General features: G+C 44.4%; 1 protein-coding gene across 1 annotated transcript in view; it reads left to right on the forward strand.

The window, feature by feature from the left end:
* Positions 1–6,106: 6,106 nt before the first annotated feature.
* The window catches only part of DNPEP (aspartyl aminopeptidase), a gene marked incomplete in the record, with an annotated part of 52,975 nt that continues 31,341 nt past the window's right edge, over positions 6,107–27,740 (forward strand). Inside the window, 9 exon segments of the mRNA XM_077447848.1 lie at positions 6,107–6,244; positions 14,262–14,352; positions 19,191–19,279; positions 19,360–19,473; positions 19,569–19,694; positions 21,770–21,894; positions 21,970–22,066; positions 24,464–24,571; positions 26,750–26,827. Coding sequence (XP_077303974.1) covers positions 6,122–6,244; positions 14,262–14,352; positions 19,191–19,279; positions 19,360–19,473; positions 19,569–19,694; positions 21,770–21,894; positions 21,970–22,066; positions 24,464–24,571; positions 26,750–26,827 — 951 coding nt within the window.

The raw sequence follows: 27,740 nt of genomic DNA on the forward strand, positions 1-27,740 counted from the left end.
CTGGAACGATTAGCTGGAACAGCTCTTTTGTGGACCTGATAGTAACAGCTAATGATGATGATGATGATGATGATGAAGAAAGACTAATCTGGCTGAGCTGTCCCTAAAATAGCAGCATACAGCGCTCTGTCCCTTTATCTAAACTGACAAAAGAAACTCAGGCTGCTGACCTAACACCTATACCAGTCCTGAAAAGAACTTTTGTGTACCAAATAGCTAGCGTTTTCTCTGTCCCTACTCCACACAGGATCCTTTCCCTACAGTGACAGAAGAAAGAATGTAAAATGGCCACCGGATCGGGTGTATTTATAGGTTAGGGGGAATGTCCAAGTGTCCATGAGCTGTCATGTCTCAATTGGTTGTCCTGTAACACATGATAAACGTGTCACGAAAGGTTAAAGTTCTTGTATACATTAAACACGTAAGTCCGCCGGGGCGAACGACGGAAAAAGGCGTTCGAACCCGCGGACGGCGAAAGTCGGAAATTCGCCGCGAAACGACCGCCGGGCGAAACGTTCGTCCATCACTATTTACCACGTGATCAGCCGTGTCCAATCACGGCTGATCACAGTGTAAATAGGAAAAGCCGGTGATCGGCTTTTCCTCACTCGCGTCTGTCAGACGCGAGTAGAGGAGAGCCGATCGGCTGCTCCTCTGACACGGGGGGTCTGTGCTGATCGATTATCAGCACAGCCCCCCCCCCCCCGAGGATGCCCACACTGGACCACCAGGGACGCCACCAGACCACCAGGGATGCCCAGGACAAAGTATGCCACCCTAGACCACCAGGGATTCCAGTCAGTGCCACAATGGATGCCAATCAGTGCCCATAATGGATGCCAATCAGTGCCCACAATGGGCATCACTGATTGGCATGCATTATTGTTTGGCACTGATTGGCATCCATTAGTACAATATATTATAATACAATGCCGCCTATCAGTTCCCATCTGTGCCGCCTATCAGTGCCCATCCATGCCCACCTGTGCCGCTTACCCATGCCCACCTGTGCCGACTAACCCATGCCCACCTGTGCCACCTATCCATGCCCATCCATGCCAATCTGTGCCAGCTATCAGTGCCAATTTGTGCCACCTATCAGTGCCCATCTGTGTCGCCCATCAGTGCCACCCATCAGTGCCCATCAGTGCCGCCTATCAGTGCCACATATCGGTGTCCATCAATGCCACCTCATCAGTGCCACTTCATTGGTGCCACCTCATCGGTGCCCATCAGTGCCGCCTTATCATTGCCACCCATCAGTGCCCATCAGTGCCGCCTATCAGTGCCACATATCGGTGTCCATCAATGCCACCTCATCAGTGCCACCTCATCGGTGCCCATCAGTGCCGCCTTATCATTGCCCATCAGTGTAACCCCATCAGTGCCCATCAGTGAAGGAGAAAATTTACTTATTTGCAAAGTTTTGAAACTGAAACAAAAAAAACTTTTTTTTTCAAAATTTTCGGTATTTTTTTATTTGTTTAGCAAAAAATAAAAACTGTAGAGGTGATCAAATACCACCAAAAGAAAGCTCTATTTGTGGGAAAAAAATGATAAAAATTTCATTTGGGTACAGTGTAGCATGACCGCGCAATTGTCATTCAAAGTGCGACAGCGCTGAAAGCTCAAAATTGGTCTGGGCAGGAAGGTGTTTAAGTGCCCAGTATTGAAGTGGTTAAGTAGCTTTTTATTTTTTGGTGGCAACACCACTTTAAGTGGGAAAAGGTTGTTGATCCCAGAACTAGATTAATGAAACGAAACACATTTTTTTTCCTCATGCACATGTCTTATGGTCACCCACAGTCTGCTATCTGCACCACTAATTGCACTTCAGTATACAAGAAATTATATATTCTGGACTGTGTGTGTGATCTCCCCCAGATTGGGTACCTCAGCCACCCACAGGCTGTAATAGTGATCTCTAAGCAGTCTCATGTAATGTGTCTCTACTTTATGACTGTCTCTTCAAGTATGTCCTCAGTTTACAATTCTTATAGCCTGTCCGCAGTCTGACTATCTCTTGTATCATGTCCGCAGTCTCTGACCATCTCTTGTATCATGTCCGCAGTCTCTGACCATCTCTTGTGTCATGTCTGCAGTCTCTAAGGCCGCGTACACACGGGCGGACTGTTCGCCCAACTTTGTTTGTCAAACAGTTTCGGCAAACAGTCCGCTCAAAATTAGCATGGACGGACATGGCCACACACGGCACTTTTTGAGCGGACTGTTTCAGCGAACTGTTTGCCAAACAGTTCGCTCAACTTTTGAAATGAACGGACTCGCCCACGTAAGGCGGAGGCAAATCCGCCCATTTCGAGCGCGTGTACAGGTAGGCGGGGCCCGCGAAGGAGACGTCGCGGGCTCCGCCGCCTGGAATGGACTTAAAGGGGAACCCCAACGCCGAAAAAAATCGGCGTGGGGTCCCCCCAAAGTCCACAACAGACCCTTGTCCGAGCACGCTACCCGGCCGGCCAGGAAAGGGGGGCGAGCGAGCGCGCCCCCCCTCCTGAGCCGTACCAGGCCGCGTGCCCTCAACATGGGGGGGTGCCTTGGGGAAGGGGGGGGCCGCGCGGCCCCCCCACCCCAAAGCACCTTGTCCCCATGTTGATGAGGACAAGGGCCTCTTCCCGACAACCCTGGCCGTTGGTTGTCGGGGTCTGCGGGCGGGGGGCTTATCGGAATCCGGGAGCCCCCTTTAAGAAGGGGGCCCCCGGATACCGGCCCCCCACCCTATGTGAATGAGTATGGGGTACAATGTACCCCTACCCATTCACCTGTGAAATAAAGTACAAAAAAAAACACAACACAGAGAAAAAATATTTTATTGCACAGCTCCGGGTGTCTTCCGTCTTCGGGGGTCTTCTCGCCGGACTCCTCCGCTATCTTCGTGTAGCTCTTTTACTAGCGGAGGAGCCCGGCTTTCTTCCTCCCCGCCGCCGGCCTCTTCTCCCGACTTCGGGGGTCTTGTCCCCCTCTTCGGTTCTTCTGCCGGGCCACCGCGCCTTCTTGTAGCTCTTTTGCAGGCGGTGGCCCGGTCTTCTGTCGCCGCTGCCTTCCGTTCTTCTGTCGCCGCCTTCGGTTCTTCTGCCGGGCCACCGCGCCTTCTTGTAGCTCTTTTACAGGCGGTGGCCCGGTCTTCTGTCGCCGCTGTCGCTGTCGCAGTCGCCGCCTTCCGTTCTTCTTCTTCTTCTTGTTCTTCTTCTTCTTCCCCAGGAGATGTTGACACGTCGCTCTCTCCGGCCGGAATGCCAGAGCCGCGCTGTGCGGTCACTTATATAGTGACAATGGGGCGGTGTCACATGGTATATGTCACATGGGTTGGTCACATGGGTTGATGTCACATGGGGACTATGACATCGTAAGGGGGTGGGGTCACCATGTGACCAACCCATGTGACATATACCATGTGACACCGCCCCATTGTCACTATATAAGTGACCGCACAGCGCGGCTCTGGCATTCCGGCCGGAGAGAGCGACGTGTCAACATCTCCTGGGGAAGAAGAAGAAGAACAAGAAGAAGAAGAAGAACGGAAGGCGGCGACGGCGACAGCGACAGCGGCGACAGAAGACCGGCTGTAAAAGAGCTACAAGAAGGCGTGGTGGCCCGGCAGAAGAACCGAAGGCGGCGACAGAAGAACGGAAGGCAGCGGCGACAGAAGACCGGGCCACCGCCTGCAAAAGAGCTACAAGAAGGCGCGGTGGCCCGGCAGAAGAACCGAAGAGGGGGACAAGACCCCCGAAGTCGGGAGAAGAGGCCGGCGGCGGGGAGGAAGAAAGCCGGACTCCTCCGCTAGTAAAAAAGCTACACGAAGATAGCGGAGGAGTCCGGCGAGAAGACCCCCGAAGACGGAAGACCCCCGGAGCTGTGCAATAAAATATTTTTTCTCTGTGTTGTGTTTTTTTTTGTACTTTATTTCACAGGTGAATGGGTAGGGGTACATTGTACCCCATACTCATTCACATAGGGTGGGGGGCCGGTATCCGGGGGCCCCCTTCTTAAAGGGGGCTCCCGGATTCCGATAAGCCCCCCGCCCGCAGACCCCGACAACCAACGGCCAGGGTTGTCGGGAAGAGGCCCTTGTCCTCATCAACATGGGGACAAGGTGCTTTGGGGTGGGGGGGCCGCGCGGCCCCCCCCTTCCCCAAGGCACCCCCCCATGTTGAGGGCACGCGGCCTGGTACGGCTCAGGAGGGGGGGCGCGCTCGCTCGCCCCCCTTTCCTGGCCGGCCGGGTAGCGTGCTCGGACAAGGGTCTGTTGTGGACTTTGGGGGAACCCCCACGCCGATTTTTTTCGGCGTTGGGGTTCCCCTTTAAGCCCATTCCAGGCGGCGGAGCCCGCGACGTCTCCGTCGCGGGCCCCGCCTACCTTCACACGCGCTCGAAATGAGCAGACTTTCCTCCGAGCGGGAACAGTTTGCTCATTTCGAAAGTAGCCTACACACGGGCGGACTGTTCGCTCAAACACAGTTTCAGCGGACAGTTTTTCGGAATTTCCGAAAGACTTTGTCCGTCAAACTGTCCGCTGAAACTGTCCGCTGAAAGCCCACACACGAGCGGACTGTCCGCCCAAACACTGTTCAGCGGACAAGGTTGGGCGAACAGTCCGCCCGTGTGTACGCGGCCTAACCATCTCTTGTATTATGTCTGCAGTCTCTAACCCTCTCTTGTGTCATGTCTGCAGTCTCTGACCATCTCTTGTATCATGTCTGCAGTCTCTAACCCTCTCTTGTGTCATGTCTGCAGTCTCTGACCATCTCTTGTATCATGTCTGCAGTCTCTAACCCTCTCTTGTGTCATGTCTGCAGTCTCTGACCATCTCTTGTATCATGTCTGCAGTCTCTAACCCTCTCTTGTATCATGTCCGCAGTCTCTGACCATCTCTTGTGTCATGTCTGCAGTCTCTAACCATCTCTTGTATTATGTCTGCAGTCTCTAACCCTCTCTTTTGTCATGTCTGCAGTCTCTGCCCATCTCTTTTGTTATGTCTGCAGTCTCTGACCATGTCTTGTGTCATGTCTGCAGTCTCTGCCCATCTCTTTTGTCATGTCTGCAGTCTCTGACCATGGCTTGTGTCATGTCTGCAGTCTCTGACCATCTCTTGTATCACGTCTGCAGTCTCTGGCCATCTCTTGTATCGTGTCCGCAGTCTCTGACCATCTCTTGTATCGTGTCCGCAGTCTCTGACCATCTCTTGTATCGTGTCCTCAGTCTCTGACCATCTCTTCTGTCATGTCTGCAGTCTCTAACCTTCTATTGTATCATGTCTGCGGTCTCTGACCATCTCTTGTGTCGTGTCATGTCTGCAGTCTCTGACCATCTCTTGTGTCACGTCTGCAGTCTCTGACCATCTCTTGTGTCATGTCTGCAGTCTCTGACCATCTCTTGTGTTACGTCTGCAGTTTCTGACCATCTCTTATAGTATGTCTGCAATCCAGTAGTGTATTTAGGTTTTGTGCTGCCCTAGGCCTCACTAAACTTGTGTACCCCTAATTTAAATATGACCCACCCCTTCCTGTCAAGGCCACACCCCTTGCTGTTTAAGACCCAACCTGGGTGTGTGTGTGTGTGTGTGTTGGATTTCCTTAAATTGCATAGATTTCCTCACTTCCTGTTTGGCTGTGGGGCAGGAAGTGAAGCGAAATCTCTGCAATGGGACAGGGATGGTAAAAAATAAACTGACAGGGGCTGTAACCCTCCCTTACTCTTTCCAAAATGAAAAAAAAATGTTGCCTATAGTTCTACTTTATGCACAAATTTCTGATAATTTTATGGAGAGGACTAAGAAGATATAACCATGCCAATGGTGCAGCAGAAAACCTATAGCACAGTGAGGAAGGTTTGTGGTCCAGTCTGAGAGGACAGTCAAAATTCCCTAACTATTATGTGTGGCCCTTTGGTGATGTCCAGACTCCAGGGCCACATATAAGACCCCTATAATCCTGTAAATTTCCAGAGTCGCTGTATTTGTATAATAACTCCATAACAAGCACTGCTATAAACAGTCTTCCCCGGTCCTCATTATCCATGAACACATTCGCAGGGAAACTCTCGCTTTCGGTTTAGTAGAGTGATGCAATGTTACCTCCCATCCCCCAGAGGTCCCCACCATAGCAGGATGTCAGTGGTAGCAGCACAGACAATAAATCTTGCTGGGCAGAGACCTCTGTATAGAGGAAGTGTGCCTTACCCTGCACAGATCACTTTATTACTGCACAGCTATGCAGGTGAGTCACCCCAGGTAGGAGAAGGTACCCTGAGCATTATATCGCTGACATAGGCTGGAGCGACGTGCAGAGGAGATTTAACCCCTCGCTGACAGCTGCCTCAATTTAATCCCTGTTACCAATCAGCAGCTGTAGTGAGGAGTTCAGTCTCTGACATGCAGTGTAGATCAGCTCTGTGATTGATACATTGGATGCTTTGTATGTGGATGCGATTAAACCTCGTCGTCCCAATCAGGGCGATGCCGCACCGATTTCCAAAAGTGGTTCCTGCACTACTTTTGTCGACTTCAATAGACATCTGTGTATGAATCCGCACCGATGTGTCTCGGGTCGGCTCCGAAGTCGCACTGAAATGTGACTTTGAAACCGTGTGAGTTCAGGTGAAGTTGTACAATTTTGAAACTGTAATTCAGTGTGAATGAGAGTTTAGTGGATCTAATTCTAAGAGCAACAATGTAACTTATCGCAGCTTTCAAGTCCTTAGATGTGGTGGCTGCATTACTTTTATACTTTTATTTATTTTATTTTTTTTTAAGGTTTTTTTTCAACCTCTTTGTTTTTACCTGGTGATCCTGCCAGTAACACACTTCCTGTCCTAGAGTGACAATGCTCACTTACTGCACGGTATCTATGGGGGAGCAATGATAGTACCTTACCACAGGACTACAGAAACGTCCTCCCTCCTCTTCATCATAGAGTGGTGGGGTTCTGTAGACTTTAGAATCTGTTTAATAGTCAGGCAAACCACATTTTAATCTAATTTCCTTTTTTTTTTGTGTTTTTTATATTAGAGTGTGTGTGTGTGTGTGTGTGTGTGTGTGCACGCGTTTTTATGTATTTATATTTGTTTTTTTTCTCTTTAGAGTGTTTTTGTGTGTGGGGGTTTTTTATTTAATTTTTTTGTCGTGTGTGTGGTTTTTTTTTTTTTTTTTTTTTTTTTTTTTGTATTATTAGTGTCTTTGTGTGTGTTATATTTTTTTTTAGAGAGTGTGTGTGTTTGTTTTTCTCTTTTAGAATGTTTTTGTGTGTGTGTGTGTTTTTTTATTTTTGTTATTTTGTTTTTTCTCTTTAGAGTGTTTTTGTGTGTTTTTTGTTTTTTTTATTATTATTTATTTTTTGTTGTTTTTGTTTGGGGTTTTTTATTTTTTTTGTTTAGAGGTTTTGTGTGTGTGTGTGTGTGTGTGTCTGTGTTTTTTTATATAGTTATAAATGTTTTTTTTCTTTGAGTTTTTGTGTGTGTGTGTTTTTTTATTTACTTAAATAGTTTTTTCTTTTTAGAGTGTTTTTGTTTGTGTTTTTTTTGTTTTGTTGATGTACTGCCTCTCTTCCCTCCCATCAACGTACTAATCACATTTTTAAACACAATCCTTTATTTTATTTTTATTTATTTTTTTGTTACATACCTTACATGTCATCACTGGTTCTCTGTGCTTCTCTATGCAATGTGGGCAGATCATGGCTGTGATGAGAGGGTCCGGCAGGGGGCTGTACATGGCTTCCTGAAAACATCACAGCGCCCTGCACTCTTTGCAAGAGTCCTCAGCCCTGATGCAAATAGAGGGCTGGCTCCTGAAAAGAGTCCTGCAAATGTCAAAATGCCTTGATGGGTGGGTGTCATTGGGCTTTCCTAGGCACACTATATTTGCACACAGACCACCCTAGCGTAATGCCCTCATGTGATACGGAGCCTCCAGGGCAGAGAGGCGTGCAGGCCGGGGGAGGAGAGGCTAGATGGAGCTGGATGTTCTCCAGCCAGGAAATAAGGCGGGCTCTATCTGACTCAGTGCAGCTTCTAATGTACACTGTGAGAAGCTCACAGTGTGCAGTGGAATTAGAATAAGCTATTTCAGGAATCTGTACAACTGTGCAAGACTGGAGATCAGATTGAACACGTTGTTTGCAGCACATGTGAACGTGCATGTAAAGCACACAGAAGCATAGACAGGTCCTCAGACTAGCTCTGGGAGGAAGTATAGACCGGTTACTTTCATAGTTGATGATTCAGAAGTGAGGTCAGATAATTTATCTCACCTTATCAGACATCACCTAGGCAGGATTGTATTAGAGTTGCTGGGTGTGTGTACATAGACACATAGTTAGTTAGGTTGAAAAAGGACACAAGTCCATCTAGTTCAACCTAGGGGAAAAAAATGAAGTCATACAATCCCATATACACAATCCTTCACCCACAGATTATCCAGAGGAAGGCGAAAAACCCCAGCAGAGCATGATCCAGTTTGCTACAGCAGGGGAAAAAATTCCTTCCTGATTCCCCCCCCCCCCCGAGAGGCAATCGGATTTTCCCCGGATCAACTTTACCTATAAATGTCAGTACCCAGTTATATTATGTACACTTAGGAAATAATCCAGGCCTTTCTTAAAGTAATCTACTGAGCTGGCCAGAACCACCTCTGGAGGGAGTCTATTCCACATTTTCACAGCTCTTACTGTGAAGAAACCTTTCCATATTTGGAGATTAAATCTTGTTTCCTCTAGACGTAAAGAGTGCCCCCTTGTCCTCTGTGATGACCTTAAAGTGAATAACTCAACACCAAGTTCACTATATGGACCCCTTATATATTTGTACATGGTGATCATATCCCCCCTTCATCTCATTCTCAAGAGAGAATGAATTCAGTTCCTCTGATCTTTCCTCATAGCTGCATGCCTCTTCTTTTAACCACTTTCAGACCGGACCATTTTGCTGGCTTAAGACCAGACCACTTTTTGCGATTCGGCACTGCGTCGCTTTAACTGACAATTGCGCGGTCGTGCGACGTGGCCCCCAAACAAAATTGACGTCCTTTTTTTCCCACAAATAGAGCTTTCTTTTGGTGGTATTTGATCACCTCTGCAGTGTTTATTTATTGCGCTATAAACAAAAATAGAGCGACAATTTTGAAAAAAACGCATTATTTTTTACTTTTTGTTATAATAAATATCCCCCAAAAATATATAAAAAAATATATATTTTCCCTCAGTTTAGGCCGATACGTATTCTTCTACATATTTTTGGTAAAAAAAAAATCACAATAAGCGATTATTGATCGGTTTGCGCAAAAGTTATAGCGTTTACAAAATAGGGATAGTTTTATGGCATTTTTATTAATAATTTTTTTTTTTTACTAGTAATGGCAGCGATCTTCTTTTTTTTTTTTTTTTTTTTTTTTTTTTTTTTTTTTTTTTTTTTTATTGTGACTGCGACATTATGGCGGACACATCGGACATTTTTGACACAATTTTGGGACCATTGTCATTTATACAGCAATCACTGCTATACAAATGCAGTGATTCCTGTGTAAATGACACTGGCAGTGAAGGGGTTAACCAGTGGGTGGCAGTGTAGGGGTTAAGTGTTCCTAGGGGCGTGTTACTAACTGTGGGAGGCTGGGCTTTGTTTTAGTGAACACTGATCTCTGCTCCAATCACATGGAGCAGAGATCAGCGTCACTTGTTGCTAGGCAGAACGGGGAGATGCTGTTTACAACGGCATCTCCTCGTTCAGCCGCCCCGTGAGACGATTGCGGGTATCCCCGCGGCGATCGAGTCCACAGGACCCGCGACCGGACTCACAGGGGTCCCGACCGACACGCACGCGATGCCAGGGCGGCATATAAAATTAGACGTACCTGTACGCCAATATGCCAGCCTGTGCCATTCTGCCGACGTACATCGGCGTGCGCCGGTCGGGAAGTGGTTAAAATATTTTATTGTTTTGAGTTAAAGCGGGAGTCCGCCCAGAGTTCCGCCGTTTTTTGTTTTTTTAAATCCAGCAGCTACAAATACTGCAGCTGCTGACTTTTAAAATAAGGACACTTACCCGCCCAGCGCGCCCGCGATGTCGGCACCCGAAGCCGATCTCTCGATCGTCTCTCGGGTGCTGCCGCCGCCATCTTGGGTATGGGAATCAGGAAGTGGAGCCTTTCGGCTTCATTTCCCGGTTCCCTACTGCGCAGGATGGACCTGCTGCCTCTGGGATCTGTGTGTTTCCCAGCAGGCAGCGGGGGACTTTCGGAAAGGGGCGTAATCTACGCCCCTTTCCGCAGAGAGCTATCCCGGAAGTGAGTGCAGATACCTGTACTGTACAGGTACCTGCACCCCCCTCCCCCCTGAAAGGTGCTAATTGTGGCGCCGGAGGGGGGGAGGGTTCCAATGAGCGGAAGGTCCACTTTAGGGTGGACCTCCGCTTTAAATATAGTTCAGGTTTACAAAGAAAGATAATAACATTCTTGTATATGTAGCATTAACCCCCGAAGGAGCTGCTGGTTATTTTTGGGCTTACCGTTGCCTTCCGTTTTCCTTGTTGCATGTCTAGGGGATGTCCCGTTGTAGAACACGTAGGGAAACTAAGCTGTAGAACACTTGTAGGATACCTGGATCTTTCAGCCTGCTTGGCGATATCCACAAGACCGGATTCTCTCGGTTACTTCAGCCCTTCCAGGCTCTTGTTAAGAAAACCAACCCGTATGTGGTCTTCTAACGAGTCCTCTCCTGGAATGCTCGAAGTTCTATGGGTCTCTCCCAAAGCGGAGAGGGCACCCAACCCCCTCAGAATCCTCCTTTAGTTTCCCTGCCTTGGGCTAGCCAGCCCCGAGGCATTAGTCGGGTGGATCTGCACCCCAGGCCATAGCCTTCCTGGGGGCTGGTCAGGAGGACCATGTAGTCAGCACATCATACTGGAACTGAACCCCGAACCACGTGACGTCCACATCTTAAATACCCTCTCCCAGAGGGCACAGCGAGAGGGCCACTCCCACTGACCTGGCTCCGAAAGATAGTAACTTAAGCACCTAACCGGACCATAGTTCCACGCCTGCCACAAGAGACAGTGCCCCCCTGTGGCCAGGCTGAACATCTCACAGTCCAGTCAGACTGATGCAGAGGTCCAATTTAGACAAATAAATCCAAACCAAAGTTTAACTTTGAAAAACGCATAGCGCCTGCTCTTCAGGAGCCTATATATATATATATATATATATATATATATATATATATATATATATATATATATATATATATATATTATACACATAAATTGTAATGCGTCACATAGGCGATTATGTTATGAAAAGTAACACACAATATTTCTTAAATGTTTATATCATATAAAGTGAATACAGTAGACAAGAATTATACAAATTAAAGGTAAAGTATAGGAGGTATGAGGATGGAATCAGTTTATTAAGAAGTGTGGGGAAAGTAAGTATAATAGAGAACCTCCATGCCTCTTATCAGTTTGGTTGCCCTTCTCTTCACTTTCTCCAGTTCCCCGATATCCTTTTTTGAGAACTGGAGACCAGAACTAAACTTCATATTCTAGATGAGGTCTTACTAATGCTTTGTACAGGGGGGCAAAATGATCTATCTATCTAATCTATCTAATCTATCTAATCTATCTAATCTATCTAATCTATCTAATCTATCTAATCTATCTAATCTATCTATCAAAAAATCTACTGTGATAGGGCAGCTCTATTGTGCAAAACAAGGTACCTGTACGTCTTTCGTGCAATAGATAGCGCGGACCACCGGAGGAGGGGCTGATGTACGTGGCTGGCGGACACGATGTTCGCCGGCCACCCGCGATCACGGTACAGGGAGGCAGAATGGGGATCTTTCTATGTAAACAAGGCGGATCCCCGTTCTGACAGGGGACAACATGGAGATCTGCAGCTGCTGTGATTAGTGATCTCTGTGTTGTTCCTGCCAGCAATTCCCACACACGGGGAGGGAACAAAGTTAACCTTTTGATCGCCCCTGATGTTAACCCCTTCCCTGCCAGTGTCATTTATACTGTAATCAGTGCATTTTTTTTATCACTGATCGCTGTATTGGTGTCACTGGTCCCCCAAAAAGTATCACTTAGGATCAGATTTGTCTGCTGTGATGACGCAGATCTTCGCCATTACTAGTGTTAAAAAAATAAATAAAGTCCCCCCCCGGGACTTTTTTTGGGGGGGGACTTTTTTTATATTTATATATATATTTTATATTTTTTTCAAAATTGTCGCTCTTTTTTTGTTTATAGCACAAAAAATAAAAACCGCAGTGGTGATCAAATACCACCATAGAAAGCTCTATTTGTGTGAGGGGGAAAAAAAGGACATCAATTGTATTTGGATACAGCGTCACACGACCGCACAATTGTCAGTTAAAGTAACAGTGCCGTATGGAAAAAATGGCCTGGTCATTAGGGGGGGTAAAACCTTCCGGGGCTGAAGTGCTTAATACAAGAAAGGACTTTGCTCGCTTGGGAAACTGCAACTTGCCATCGCATGTTATTGAGCATATGATCTACCAAAACCCCCAGATCCTTCTCCACTATGGATCCCCCCAGTTGTACTCTCCTCTCCGGCCTGTGCGCTCTTCCTGACGACATCACGGAGCTGGTGGATGTTGGAGACCTTGCGCTCCTCCACCTTCCGTTTTGAGGATGCCCCACAGATGCTCAATAGGGTTTAGGTCTGGAGCCATGCTTGGCCAGTCCATCAGGTGTGATCCTCAGACCACGACACTCCCACCACCATGCTTGACTGTAGACAAGACACACTTGTCTTTGTACTCCTCACCTGGTTGCTGCCACACGTGTTTGACACCATCTAAACCAAATAAGTTTATCTTGGTCTCATCAGACCACAGGACACGGTTCCAGTAAGGCCCCTTTCACACAGGGCGGATCAGTAATGATCCGCCCTGTGATGATCCGCTCGCTCAGCGGGGATCGCTCCGTTGTCCCCGCTGAGCCGGCGGCGCGGTCTCCGCACACAGGGAAGGGACCGCCCTGTCAGCTCTGCTCTCCTCTATGGGGATCGGATGAGCACGGACCGTCTGTCCGTGTTCATCCGATCCGCTCTGCAGACGGATAGAAAAATAGGATTTTCCTCCGTCTGCAGAATCGGACCATAGTGGAGGCGGACAATAGCGGGTGTCTGCGGATGTTCATCCGCAGACACCCCCTATCCCATAGGGATGCATGTATGTCCTTATTTCATCCGCAAACGGATGGATGAAATACGGACTGTCCGCATGTGTGAAAGGGGCCTTATCCATGTCCTTAGTCTGCTTGTCTTCAGCAAACTGTTTGCGGGCTTTATTGTGCATCATCTTTAGAAGAGGCTTCCTTCTGGGATGACAGCCCTGCAGACCAATTTGATGCAGTGTGCGGCGTATGGTCTGAACACTGACAGGCTGTCCCCCCACCCCTTCAACCTCTGCAGCAATGCTGGCAGCACTCATACGTCTATTTCCCAAAGACAACCTCTGGATATGACGCTGAGCACGTGCACTCAACTTCTTTGGTCGACCATGGCGAGGCCTGTTCTGAGTGGAACCTGTCCTGTTAAACCGCTGTGTGGTCTTAGCCACCGTGCTGCGGCTCAGTTTCGGGGTCTTGGCAATCTTCTTATAGACTAGGCCATCTTTATGTAGAGCAACAATTCTTTTTTTCAGAGAGTTCTTTGCCATGAGGTGCTATATTGAACTTCCAGTGACCAGTATGAGAGAGTGAGAGCGATAACACCAAATTGAACACACCTGCTCCCCATTCACACCTGAGACCTTGTAACACTAACGAGTCACATGACACTAGGGAGGGAAAATGGCTAATTTGGCCCAATTTGTGCATTTTCACTTAGGGGTGTACTCACTTTTGTTGCCAGCGGTTTAGACATTAATGGCTGTGTGTTGAGTTATTTTGAGGGGGCAGAAAATTTACACTGTTATACAAGCTGTACACTCACTACTTTACATTGTAGACAAGTGTAATTTCTTCAGTGTTGTCAAATGAAAAGATATAATTAAATATTTACAAAAATGTGAGGGGTGTACTGACTTTTGTGAGATGCTGTAGCTCTGCACATTTTTATTTTTTTTTAATCAATAAGAACCTTAAAAAAATCTGTTATTTTATTCACTCCTGACCTGCACTATGCATACATACGCCACCTGCTGGCCAAAACAGGCCTGCCAGCTTTGATTTGTGTCATCTACATTAATTACAACACATAAAATTGACCTTCGCTTATTTTCCAGCAGGCAGCCATGAAGGGCACACGGGAGGCAGCGCAGGTGGCAGCCAGGGAGTTCCTGAAGTTTCTGAACCGTGGCGTTTCTCCATACCATGGTAAGTTTAGTGTGCCAGCCATTTATATATGAAAAAAAAAAATATTAAATTGGTGATGAATAAACACAACAAAAATGTTATTACAGCTTACAGTCCTTCAGCACAGAGAATGTGTTAGGACTACAGAACACCTCCCTCTCACCTTACCTCTATGAAAAAAGTGGCGGGGGTTCTGTAGAACATGTAGAGAAACAAAAAATGCAGAACATGTGGAGAAAGAGAAAATACGTAGAGAAAAAAAAATACTAAATATTTAGAGAAATAATTTAAAAAAAAAACATTTAGAGAAATAAAAAAAATACAAAACGTGTGGAGGAAAAAAATAAATAAAAATACAAAACCTGCAGAGGGAAAAACAAAATACAGAATCTGTAGGGGGGGGGATACAAAACCTGTAGAGGAAAAAATAATATAATATAATAAATACAAAATATGTAGAGAAATAAAAAATATATACAAAACGTAGAGAAATAAAAAAAAAAAAAAAAATACAAAACATATTGGGAGAAAAAAGAAAAATGACAAAACATGTATAAAATAAATAAAAAAAAAAAATTTGGCCAGATTCAATGTCTTTTTTTTTTTTTTTTTCTACCGTCGCTTTTCTGTTTCTATGTCAGTTTTAATAACTTTCAATTACAATTTGTGAGAAGGATGGGGAGGATAGTTTAGGGAGAAGGTCCACTTTTATCTCCATTTAATAAAAAAAAAAAAAAAAAAAAAAATTTAACGCTGCCCACATCACAGTGAGCCGGGGGGGGGGGGTGACTTTCACCGGTAGACGTAGCTTGGAGACCGGTCATCTAAGATCGGCTATGAGGTGGGACTCATGGTTGCACATTGTCCTTTGTGCTCTGTGTCCATCTTCCCTGTCACATTGTATCCTGTGCTTCTCATGGGGAGAACTTGCCCTTTGCTCAGAGGCTGAAGTCTTTATTGTGAAGCCTGGATATGGACTTTATACCGAGGTCACTGAAGACCAGCCCAAGAGATAAGCTGAGAGGTACAAACTCCTTCGTCTGTTTGATCCGCTGAGATTTAAAGTAGACATTTCAGCAATATACAACCAACAGTCCAAGTGATCCCTTTATTATATATCCACTATCTCTGATGTTTCAGAAAAAAAAAAAAAAAAATTTTATTTAACCTCCCTGGCGGTACGATTATTTCAGATTTTAGGTGCTAAAAGCGGTACCATTATTTTGCATGAAAATTTGGCGTTTTATATTGTAGTCCTGTAATTCTTAGGAATAACTCACTTAAATCTGTCCAAACCAGAGTCTAGCAGACATCCCGGGTATGATAAAGTTTGAAAAATGAAATCATAAATTATAATATAATAAATAACTATAAATAATTGTACCAAATAATAATATAACAATAATAAAAATTATTCAATAATGTAATCCAAATCAAAAACACTGAAATTTGCTCAGTTGCAGAATTGTCACTGTCAATACTTTTCAGTATTTGATGACGGATCTCCCCACAAATCGCTATCTCTCAATTCTGCGAGTGATTCCAATTTATTATCGCTGTTTTCTAGCTGGTCTAAAATCATTTTTGATGTACAGTGACATTTTTGGTTGCTATGGGCAATCTCCAGTTTCCAGGCATAAAGAACAGTTTTTATTATATAAAACTGCATGCAGGACACTGGACAGACCATTAGGGACAAAGGGGATGTGAAATATTTACATACAGCAATGTAATCTGTAAGATTACATTATACTGTATGTTTACTGTTTGTTTCACTTTTTGAATTTGGCGCCGATCTCCGTGCCCGTGCGTCGCAACGCTCGCAGGGCACGGAGATCGGCGGTGTGATGCATCGAGCGAGACACGGCTCGCTCGTACAGCGGGGAGACAACGCTGGATCCGAGGGAGAAGGTAAGTAAACCTCCTCCTGGATCCAGCGACGCTGTCCCGAGTCTGACTCGGGGATACCGCTTTTGGTATGAAAAATCCACCCCGAGTCAGACTCGGGAATACCGTCAGGGGGGTTAATACCAAAAACACTTTTATTAATTCTTTCTCTGCAGTCACGTGACCTTCGTGATGGTCCTTTTCTCTTCCAGTGACAGGCAGAGATTTGCAAGTTAACTGACACTTGCATGCTAGAGGGACACCGAAAACAAGCATGCGCAGTAGAGGGAATCTGAACATGTTCGCACCGGGCACAAAACTGTGCATGCGCACTAGAGGGAGCCGATGCACATCCTGGGGCCTATGGCACAGTAACTGCACATGTGCACCACAGGGAGCTGCAGATAAAAAAAAAAACTGCACATGTGCACTGGAGGGAGCCGACACACATCCCAGAACCTCTGACACAATAGCTATGCCTGTGGCACTAGAGGGAGCTGCCAGTCACGCATGCTAATTACGCATGTGCACTAGAGGGATTCCACACACCCATAATGGAGCCTACGACACAATTACTGCACATGTGCACTAGAGCGAGCTGGCAGTCGCACTAATTATGCATGTGCACTAGAGGGAGCTGCCAGTCACACTGACTGCGCATGTGCACTAGCGGAATCTGCCAGTCGCACTAAGTGCACATGCGTACTAGAGGGAGTCCACGCACCCATCTCTGAGCCTATGACACAATAACTGCCCATACGCACTACTGGGAGCTGCCAGCCACATGAATTGCACAAGTACATTAGATGGAGCTGCCAGTTACACTGATTGGCAGCTCCCTCTAGTGCACATGCGCAATTAGTGTAGCTGGCAGCTCCCAGTAGTGCGCATGGGCAGCTATTGTGTCATAGGCTCCGAGATGGGTGTGCGGACTCCCTCCAGTACGCATGTGCACTTAGTGCGACTACCAGTGTCCACTAGTGCACAGTCACACTAATTGTGCATGCGTACTAGAGGGAGTCCACACACATATCTTGGAGTCTGAGACAATAACTGCCCATGCGTACTACTGGGAGCTGGCAGCTACGCTAATTGCACCAGAGGCAGCTACCAGTCACACTAATTGTGCATGCGCAGTCAACACATGTTGAAGCTCATGCACATTAGAAGGATCTGCTAATCGCAATAAGTGCGCATGCACACTAGAGTATATATAATTAGTCTCTAGTGGGCACAATGCCTTTTTTTTTTTTTTCTCTCCTGATTGAAGTATTTCTGGAATGACCACTAGGTGGCGGTGAGAATATAGGAATCGCCTAACAGAGGAAGTACAGCAATTTTCTCCTCGATTGTGCAAAATACATGTCACATCCACACAATCTTTTATAGACTTCTTTAACTATTGGGAACTATGCAAGAAGAAATCAGATAAAACCTAAATCTAATCAAAACTTTCCTCTTTTTTTAAAAATTTTTTTGGTTTTGGATATTGTGCAGTAAGGATGGAAAATGCTATAGGGTTTACAGTGCTGTAAATGACTCCATAGTGGACATTTAATAAACTATAAAAAATGCAGCGCACCCAAATATCAAAACAAAAGTATAAAACATAAAGATTAGATTTTGTGTATAGGTAAGATCGTTCCATATTACAAAAAAAAAAACAAGCAAAATACAAAAGCGCCAATATTAATGACAAATCTCCAATCCAATAGCTGCATAGTACATCAGCCGAGAACTTTGCTGTACAAAGTTCTGTACACATACTGTATATGTGCAATAAACCGATCATTCATTTATAATAGAAAAATCTTCTGTGTGACTCTCTTCTCCATACGCCGATCAGCCATAACATTATGACCACCCGCCATAACCTGGTGAGACATGGGCTCCACTAGACCTCCAAAGGTATGCTGTGATATCGGGAACCAAGCTGTCCATAGCAGATTTAAAGCAGAGCTCCAGACTCCTGTAGAAAAAAAAAAAACATTAAAGTCGGCAGTAATAATGAAAAATCAAGCCGAAAAATATCAGAAAGCACACCACATCCCAAAATGTGATAAGAGGAGGGGAAAAGGGGGTAACCAACCCCGGGACTTTACCAGTGTTCAATAGGCATACAAGATGGAGACGACAATAGAATCAATAAAAATTTAGTTTAATTAAGTTTATTAAACAATTAAAAAACATGAGGAAATGGCACCATCCATGCCAGGATTATAGGTTCCACTTAATAGCATACATGCAAAAACTACCACTCCACATGTTTTGCTTTCGCAGCTTCTTCAGGACTTTCTGGTAAGAAGTAAATTATGCTAGGAATGACAAAGGACAGGGATGAGTTCTCATGTTGAATTTGTTTAAGATAAGCAAATGACATTATTCAATAAAAAAAAAATGGGTACATTTTGGCAAAGGTTGCTAGTACAGATATATTCAATACCTATAGAGGGTCATGTGGAGAAGCATATAAATACATAAGCATACATTAATGAGAGGAAAACGAATCTGTGGAGACGTCAGTATGGAGGATGGGGCATTCCTAGGCAGGCTGAATTTGCTTGCAGACCACCCTAGGAAACGCCCACATGTAATGCTGAGCCTATATGATTGACAGAACTAAAGTCCAATGAAGGAGGGGGGTGGGCCCAGGGGCAGGCTGGGGAAGAAAGTGCTAGATGATGTTGGACGTTCCACAGCCAGGAAATTAAGGTGGGCACTATCTGACGTGATGCAGCTTCTAATGCACACTGTGAGATGCTCACAGTGTGCAGTGAAATTACAGAAAACATGTAGGTACAGAGAGGAGCCAATACAATTGTGCAAGACTGAAGGTAAGGCTGAAGGTCCACTTTAATCTTTATAATGCTGGTTAACGCATACATGTAAATATGCCGCTGTAGTTGCTAACCCTGTGCGGCTCTGATAGTATAATAATAATAATCTATAGAACTCATTGTCTTCCTCTCCAGTGGTTGAGGAGTGTAAGAATCGTCTTCTCCAAGCCGGATTCCAGGAGCTGAAGGAAGCCGACCACTGGGAGATCAAACCCAACCACAAGGTATGCTCTCTGCCCGGGGAGCGGGGTAACATCGGGTACATTGGTGGCATCTATTTACGCTCTCCAATCTCCTTTTTTAGTACTTTATGACCCGCAATTACTCCACTTTGGTGGCCTTTGCCGTGGGTGGGCATTACCAGCAAGGAAACGGATTTACCATCATTGGAGCCCACACAGACAGCCCGTGCCTGAGGGTAAGAGGCCTCTCCGGGTCAGTGGTCTCCTGTGTTATCTCCATGTGTTTTTCAGACATTCCGTAAGTCTTCTTTCTGGCTTTTCCTGGGTGCAGGTAAAACGCAGGTCGACTCGTGGCCAGGGTGGCTACCTTCAGGTTGGGGTGGAGTGCTACGGTGGAGGAATCTGGAGCACCTGGTTTGACCGGGATCTGACGGTGGCTGGGAGAGTGATCGTTAAGGTGAGAGCGAGTCCGACCGTATTCTATCACCAGTACAAACTGCAAAGATCTGCTCTGATCCACTATATTTGTACCTATGATTGAGCAGCCTCAGGGCAGGACTACAGGACCCCTCCTTCTCTCTTCTCTTCTTCCTTCTCTTCTCCCTTCTCTTATCATCTTTCTTCTCTCTTTTTCTCATTTCTTCTCGTCTCTCTCCTCTTCTCTTCTTTCCTCTCTTCTCCTCTTCTTTATTCTTCTCTTCTTCTCTTCCCTTCTCTTCTTCTCTTCCCTTCTCTTCTTTTCTTCTGCTTTTCTTTTCTTCTGCTTTTCTTTTCTTCTGCTTTTCTTTTCTTCTGCTTTTCTTTTCTTCTGCTTTTCTTTTCTTCTGCTTTTCTTTTCTTCTCTTCTCTTCTTTCCTCTCCCCTTTTCTCTCCTCCTTCTTCTTTTTTTTTTTTTTTTTTTTTTTTATTATTTTTTTTTTTTCTTCTTTCCTCTTTCTTCTTCTCTTTCTTCTCCTCTTCTCTTTCTTCTCCTCTTCTCTTTCTTCTCCTCTTCTCTTTCTTCTCCTCTTCTCTTTCTTCTCCTCTTCTCTTTCTTCTCCTCTTCTCTTTCTTCTCTCTCTTCTCTTTCTTCTCTTTCTTCTCTCTCTTCTCTTTCTTCTCCTCTTCTCTTCTTATCCTCTTCTCTTCTTCTCTTCTTTCCTCTTTCATCTCTTCTTTCTTCTTCTCTTTCTTCTTCTCTTCTCCTCTTCTTTCCTCTTTCATCTCTTCTTTCATCTCTTTTCTTTTCTTTTCTTCCCTTTTTCTTTTCTTTTCTTCCCTTTTTCTTTTCTTCCCTTTTTCTTTTCTTTTCTTCCCTTTTTCTTTTCTTCTCTTCCCTCTCTTTTCTTTTCTTCCCTCTCTTTTCTTTTCTTTTCTTCCCTCTCTTTTCTTTTCTTTTCTTTTCTTCCCGTTTCTTCATGGGAGAGTGGGGGTTCTGTAGTTCACAGAGCTAGGAACAATTTAAACAGATATAATAAAATGCTTTCAGCTGGTATATTTAGGGATGCATTCCAGGTATGGCAATGTTTACATACTTGTAGTTTCATTGATCTAGCTTGGATGTATGTATGCCATACCTTAGCAATCCCCTTGGGATGCAGGTAGCACAGATATACTATTGCAATCTTCATGGAATGTGTAGATGTTCATTGTCCAAGAACATTGAGGAAAGGGGAGTCCACATTTTGGACAGAGGACAACTGGTTCACCATAGGTGTGGAAGAAGCCATCTACGTCGAACTGGAACCGGGGTGGGGACCTTCAACACCATCTGTCTCTGACAAATAATGCAGTTTCAACATCTCTGCCCTGGAGATTTTACAACAATTCACACTTTTAGTCATGAAAATTGAGGAATTAATACATATGCAGACTTCTTGACACCAAGGATGGGATTTTGTAGACTTCTTGACACCAAGGTTTTGTAATTAGAATAGGGTCGTTCCACAACTTTCACACCTCCCCATTCTGTGGGCACAATCAACATCTACAAATTTCAGAGCTTGAATTAAGGTTTTGGTTCTACCTTTGTGGATATAAATGCTGGGGTATCTTCCTGACACTCATTGTAGCTGAAGAAGTGGCTTGAAGAAGGTACGAAACATCTTCAGTATTACAGAACAAGTCCAGTTGAATGTGACTACTACTAGATAACACTACAGAATGCTGTAGGAGACTGAGGACATACCAGAGTAAATGGGTCTGAGACTGAGTACATGCTATGGGTGTGTTTGGAGATGGGATACATACTGTACTGTAATCTGTGCCACTTTGCAAATCAATGCTACCATTACTGACTGTTGGGATCCAAGGGCCCCACAACAAGCACTAATGGGCTGGAGAATGACAACCAGTCCTGGTTGCCATGTGCACAGTATATTAAAACAAACGTATGTGTTCAGTCATAAGGACAGAGCTAAGGAATTGTCTAGGTGTCTCGTAGTGCTTTTTGGTCACTACTGACCATAGTTGGTCACTGTACACAACACTAATGGACACTAACTAACTGTATCTTTCCGAGGGAACATCACCTCTTGTGTCTTTTTTTTTCAGGAAGGGCACCGGCTGCAGCACCGCCTGGTTTATGTGGAGCGCCCAATCCTGCGCATCCCTCACCTGGCAATCCACCTGCAGAGGAACATTAATGAAAGTTTTGGACCCAACACGGAGCAGCACCTGTGAGTAAAGTTGGAGCTTCTGCAAATTCCACGTTCATACGTGAGATTCATAACCTCAACATTTTACTATTGCAGGCTTCCGATCCTGGCTTCCTCCATACAAGAAGGTCTGGAAAAGGAATCCATGGATTCTGGGTCATCCTGCCACTCCTCTGGAGGGACCCAGAACCAGGTGAGGCTGCCCATCTGTTCTATAGCATATGTATGTATTGTGTATCTGTCACCTGTAGATGGGTATGTTCAGACACTAACTCTATTAACACAGGTCAACGCATCTGCACAAGTTACCCGTTGTTTTAAATGATCCTAGTTCACATCTGTGCAATGCAATGATGTATGTTATCCATTTTTGGACACATAAATGCACATTTACTGGGCCTTTTGATGACAATGGTAGTGCATGAGGGGTCACTATTGCTGGAAGTTTACATGGAAATGGCATGTGTAAGTCCAGTTCCAGCTGGAGAAGTAAAGACTTAAAGTCTGATGGGAACCCTGACTGGGAAATTCATAAAAATACATTATACAAAGAAATAGTATAAATCAGATCATCAGACTCCTTCATTGAAGGGTCATCCCAAAAACACTAGATGAAGTCCTATCAGATCCGTCTGGTTTACATGGGAAGGACTTTCACTGACTATAGTGGGAAAGGACGGCCCATCAATACCCCTTCCAAAAAAAAGAAAAAAGACTTGAAGGATGAAAGTAGATTGTTCTCTATCCTTCTAACTATTATATGTCTTGGAATTGCCTACATTGAACATAACTCTATTCATATGCAAACGATTGCTATAAGATAGTACTGTAGCCCACTTTATAGGGTGCCGTTTGGTTTAGTTGCTACTCCTAGAGATTAATTGCTATAAATGGTAGTAGCACAATTGAGTTAATAAAAAATTCCATATCTCTAAGCCCTAAAGTTGGCCATATAGTTGGCATTTTGAAACTTTCCATCCTATCCTTTGTCAGATTTGCACAAAGTTTTGAGTTTAGCCACACACAACTCGCTCCAATCCTGCAGCTGTCCCACGTCGGCTCTAAGACTAAGATCTGAGCGATCACAGGACTGCTGATTGCTCAGCTCTTATGCCTTGTACACCCGGTCGGACATTTCGACAACAAAATCCGTTGGATTTTTTTCCAACAGATTTTGTCCTAAACTGGTGTTGCATACACACGGTCGGACAAAGTTGTCGGAAAATCCGGTCGTTCGGAACGTGATGACGTTCGTTCATTACGACGGGACTACGTTGAGGCTACTAGCCAATAGCTTTGGTCTCGTAATTTGATCTGAGCATGCGTGTCACTTTGCCCGATCAGACTTTTTCCGATCGTTTGTAGAGAATTCCAATCTGATTTTTTTTTTTTTTTGTCTGAAAATTTGAGATCCTGCTCTCAAATTAAGTCAGATTAAAGCCCACACACGATTGCTGCAAGATCCCCTTTAAAGCTGAACTCTAGGCTCGTTTTGTCTGGAGAATGATGAATATGGGGGAAATAAATTCCTTATAGCTCGCTCTGCCCATAGCTTGCGCTCTTCTCCGCTCTCAATGCTCCTGAGATTTAAGCGAGCCCATGTCGTCCTCTGGTACGGTGCAGGTACTGCTGGTCCTGCATTGTACGTGATGACATCAGAGCTGCAGCTGGTAGAAAGAAGAGTTTTCAGGGGATCAGTTATACAATACAGAGGACCAAGACAAAACAAACATTTGAGGCCTGGGTCCACACATGTGCGAATTGGATGTGTCTTTCACCACATCCAATTCGCATGTCATGTGAGTGTGACCGGCTCTCAATGGAGCCAGTTCACACACGTACGGGACGGCCTCGGTGCGAATTCGGGCAAAAAATTTGTACATGAATCGCACCGGACCCCAGGCAGGAAACCGCGGCCGCACATATTTGAACCCGGCCTAAGTGATTTATAAAAAAATATTCTGAACTCAGAAAAGTCCCTTCTATTGCTCTCCACCTCTTCCAACCCCCCCCCCCCCCCTTTTTTTTTTTTTTTTTTCTGCTGTGATCTGACTGTTAAGAGGGTGGCTGTACTCATTCTCCGTGATCCCCCCGCTATGTGTAGGAACGTAGCCGCCCTCTCTTGCTTGCTCTCAAAATCATGGGATTTGTAGTCTGCATAAGACACAACAGCAGTACCAGAACTTGCATGCACTGATCGTTCCAAACCAACAACAGTGGGGGGGGCAGAGGTTCGAGAGCTTAAGGAGAATGTTATGGAGGCAGAAAAACACAGCAGCAAATGATTTAATGAAAAATAGATTACAGGGCCATTAAGCAATGTATGTGTAAGGAATTTTTTTGTAGTGTGGGGAAGGGTGGGGTGTCCCACTGCAAAATAATATTTTTCTAGAGGGGGGGGGGGTTTAAAGAGACGCTATTGGTTCCCTAAACGCATCCGGATTAAATTTGTGTTTGGATTTAGTCTTCTCCACTCTGTACAAAACAACATGATAAAAGGTTGTAGCTTTTCATACACTAAAATTAGGATATTTTATCCTCCAGGTAACATTCTTTGTAAAATGTTTGGGCTTTTTGTCTCCTGAATAAGGTGGAGCGCCATCACCCTCTGCTGCTCAGTTTACTCTGTGAAAGGCTCGGGGTGAAACCTGAACAAATCCTGGAAATGGAGCTGTGCCTGGTGGACACCCAACCTGCGGTAAGTCCGCTCACTGGATTGGATGAGATGAAGCTTGACGCTGCACCACACTGACTACACTACATCATATATTCAGCAGTACTACACACACTACACTACATGATATGTCCAACTGTACTACACTACATGATATGTCCAACTGTACTACACTACATGATATGTCCAACTGTACTACACTACATGATATGTCCAACTGTACTACACTACATGATATGTCCAACTGTACTACACTACATGATATGTCCAACTGTACTACACTACTTCATATGTCCAATACTGTACTACACTGCCTACACTATACCTATGTCCAATACTATACTACTGTACTACAAACTGGGGGAGATTTACTAAAGAACATGGTGCATGGTTCAGTTTGTACAATTAAGCTTTGGCAATAAAACCTGAAAGCTGATCACATGAATTGGACCAAACCCCTCCCCCCCCCCCCCTTGTTTGTTTATTTTTTTTAGTCCCGTTCCCCTGCATTTTAGGTTTTGTGCCCCCCCCCCCCCCCTTTTTTTTTTTTTTTTTTTATTTATTTATTTTTTTTTCTCTGTGAAAATGCTGCTACAATAATAAGACCCAAGACTTCAGTTGGACTTTAATGAGTCCACCCCACTTACATGGGGAAAAAATAGAGCAAAATGTGTTTTATATATATATATATATAGATTTAATATATATATATATATATATATATATATATATATATATATATATATATATATATATATATATATATATATATAGATAATATAATCAATAGAATATTGCCACCTGGAGGCATTCTGTACACAGTTCCCCAGATATGTAATTTTCCGCCTGTGTGATTTGCTTACTGATTTTCTCAGAAGTCTGCACTAAGATATATTAATCAGATTTTGGGCATCCCCTGCAAAAAAAAAAAAAATGTCATTCTTGTTGAGATATTTCTAAAGGGCTAATCGCTTCTAAAAGATTGCAGACCCTGCAACTGTCCTCATTAGAACACTGCAAGTGCGTCAGCTGATTAATAATGAAGAGATCACTCCTATTCTGATTCACTTTTTAGACAACAAAGTTTGATAAAAGCCATGCAGTGGACATAGATCACCCAGGGGTTATTGGTTTTTATGTTTTTATTTTTTTTACTTAAAACTGGATTTGTTTGTGAAATGTTTGTCATTCTGGGCTCATTCACACTTGTGCATTGTAGAAACATGCACTAAACCACAGAGCAAGCATTGCCATAGCGCGTAGCAATGCACTTGCTTGATGTACGTTGCAGTGCTATTCATCGTTCAACAATGTACCGCAATACATGTTTTTCATCCATTTTTGTGCTTTGGTTGCCCATTCATGATGAATGGGCTGCCTTAACACAACGCACGTTAATGAGTGCCATGGTGCACATTACCGCCCTGCGATTGATCACTTTTTAGTTTGAATGAGCCATCAATGTATGTGGCAGTGCTGCACTGCTGGTGATGTATGGTAGTCAGGGCGGTGAATAAGGAGGTACCTCCTTTACTGGGTCCAGGCCAGCAGGGGGGCCCAGGCAGCAGGGTGAATTGTAATGTGGGCAGGGAGGGTGATCAGCAGCTGAAATCTGGCTTCTTCTCCTCTCCCTCCCCACCAGCTTTCAGCTGCTTCTGAGAGAGCCATGCAGAGATCGGTTCCAGTAATTGCTACCCCATCGTACCGATCATCCTCACTCTGCACAATAAGTTTCCCTCTGCTACCCAGGCCCCCACCACCCCCACCCCCGCAGTAATTCCGACTTCTCTCCTCTCCTTCCTGCTGGTAGCTGCAAGCACACAAAAGGATCCTTCAGGATGGACAGTGGAGAAAATGGTCCAGTAAAATGTCATATTATATTATGTCATATTACCCAGCCCCTTCCTTTCTTGAATGAACACAATGAGTGATCGTTACGGATCACTCAATGTATTCATTCATAACCAAAGCATTGTAAATTGTGTTTATTTGGAGGGTGGTGCCCTGGCAGGTTTACTGTATGGAGCCCTGAGGTTTCTAACAGCAGCCCTGATGATAGTGCCAAAACAACGCAGAGAAGCCAGCATATGATCGGTACTGAATGAATACAGTTTTATTTCTGACCAGATCTAAACTTGAATTATACTGATGTACTGATCGACCAATCGTCACTTCTCCTGAATTGTTCCTCTTTTGTATCAGACTTTAGGAGGGGCCTATGAAGAGTTTATCTTTGGACCACGCCTGGACAATCTGCACAGCTGCTATTGTGCCCTTCAGGTCGGTACCCATTGTGTACACACACACACACACACACACGTGTGTTCTGCTCACATTGTGAATCGGATGGATGATGTATCGGAGGCTCGCTGTAATCTGTGTGACTTTGAGGCCAGAGCCGCCGACACGTGATCCATCCCCGTGATGCTCCCAGCGCACGTCGCTTGAAGGTGAGAGGACGGGATTGATGATGGTACGGAGAGCGGATATTTGTATCATCCATCACCGCTTTCTTCATCAATATCCTGGGCTGATGTCTCCCAGGGGTTTATGGAAAGTTCAGCTGTATTCAAATATATCCTTTTTTTAATTATTTCTGAGAATTCGTTAAGGAGTCCGTCTAAATATAGTTCATTGCCCGTGCTTTTTACCCTTTAAAATTGAAATAATTTATGCAAGGGTTTTTTTTTATTTTTTTTTTTTTTTTTTTTAATATGTTTAAAAACCTAGTACATTTTAGGCTGCTTTCACACTGATGCATTTTTGCTGCATTTTTTTTACCTTGCTAAAAACGCAAAAAAAAAAACAATATAAATATTTCCCTTTAAATCCTATGAGATTCTTCACACTACTGCCCTATAAAAGAAACAGCTGTATATGTATTCGAGCTGCACGATTCTGGCCAAAATGAGAATCGTGATTTTTTTTTTTTTTTTTTTTTTTTTTTTTTTTTTTTTTCTTAGAATAAAAAGATCACGATTCTCGCAGCGTAAAATCTTTCACATTATACAAAAAAAATTGGGCTAACTTTACTGGTTAGTTTTTTTTATTTTTTAATTCATTAAAGTGTAATTTTTTTTCCAAAAAAATTACATTTGAACGACTGCTGCGCAAATACAGTGTGACATAAAATATTGCCACAACCACCATTTTATTCTCTAGTGTCACTACTAAAAAAAGATATATAATGTTT

This window comes from Lithobates pipiens, unplaced genomic scaffold (genome assembly GCF_037356315.1).
Source record: "Lithobates pipiens isolate NorthernLeopardFrog02 unplaced genomic scaffold, aLitPip1_a1.2 Scaffold_22, whole genome shotgun sequence".
Lineage (NCBI taxonomy): Eukaryota > Metazoa > Chordata > Amphibia > Anura > Ranidae > Lithobates > Lithobates pipiens.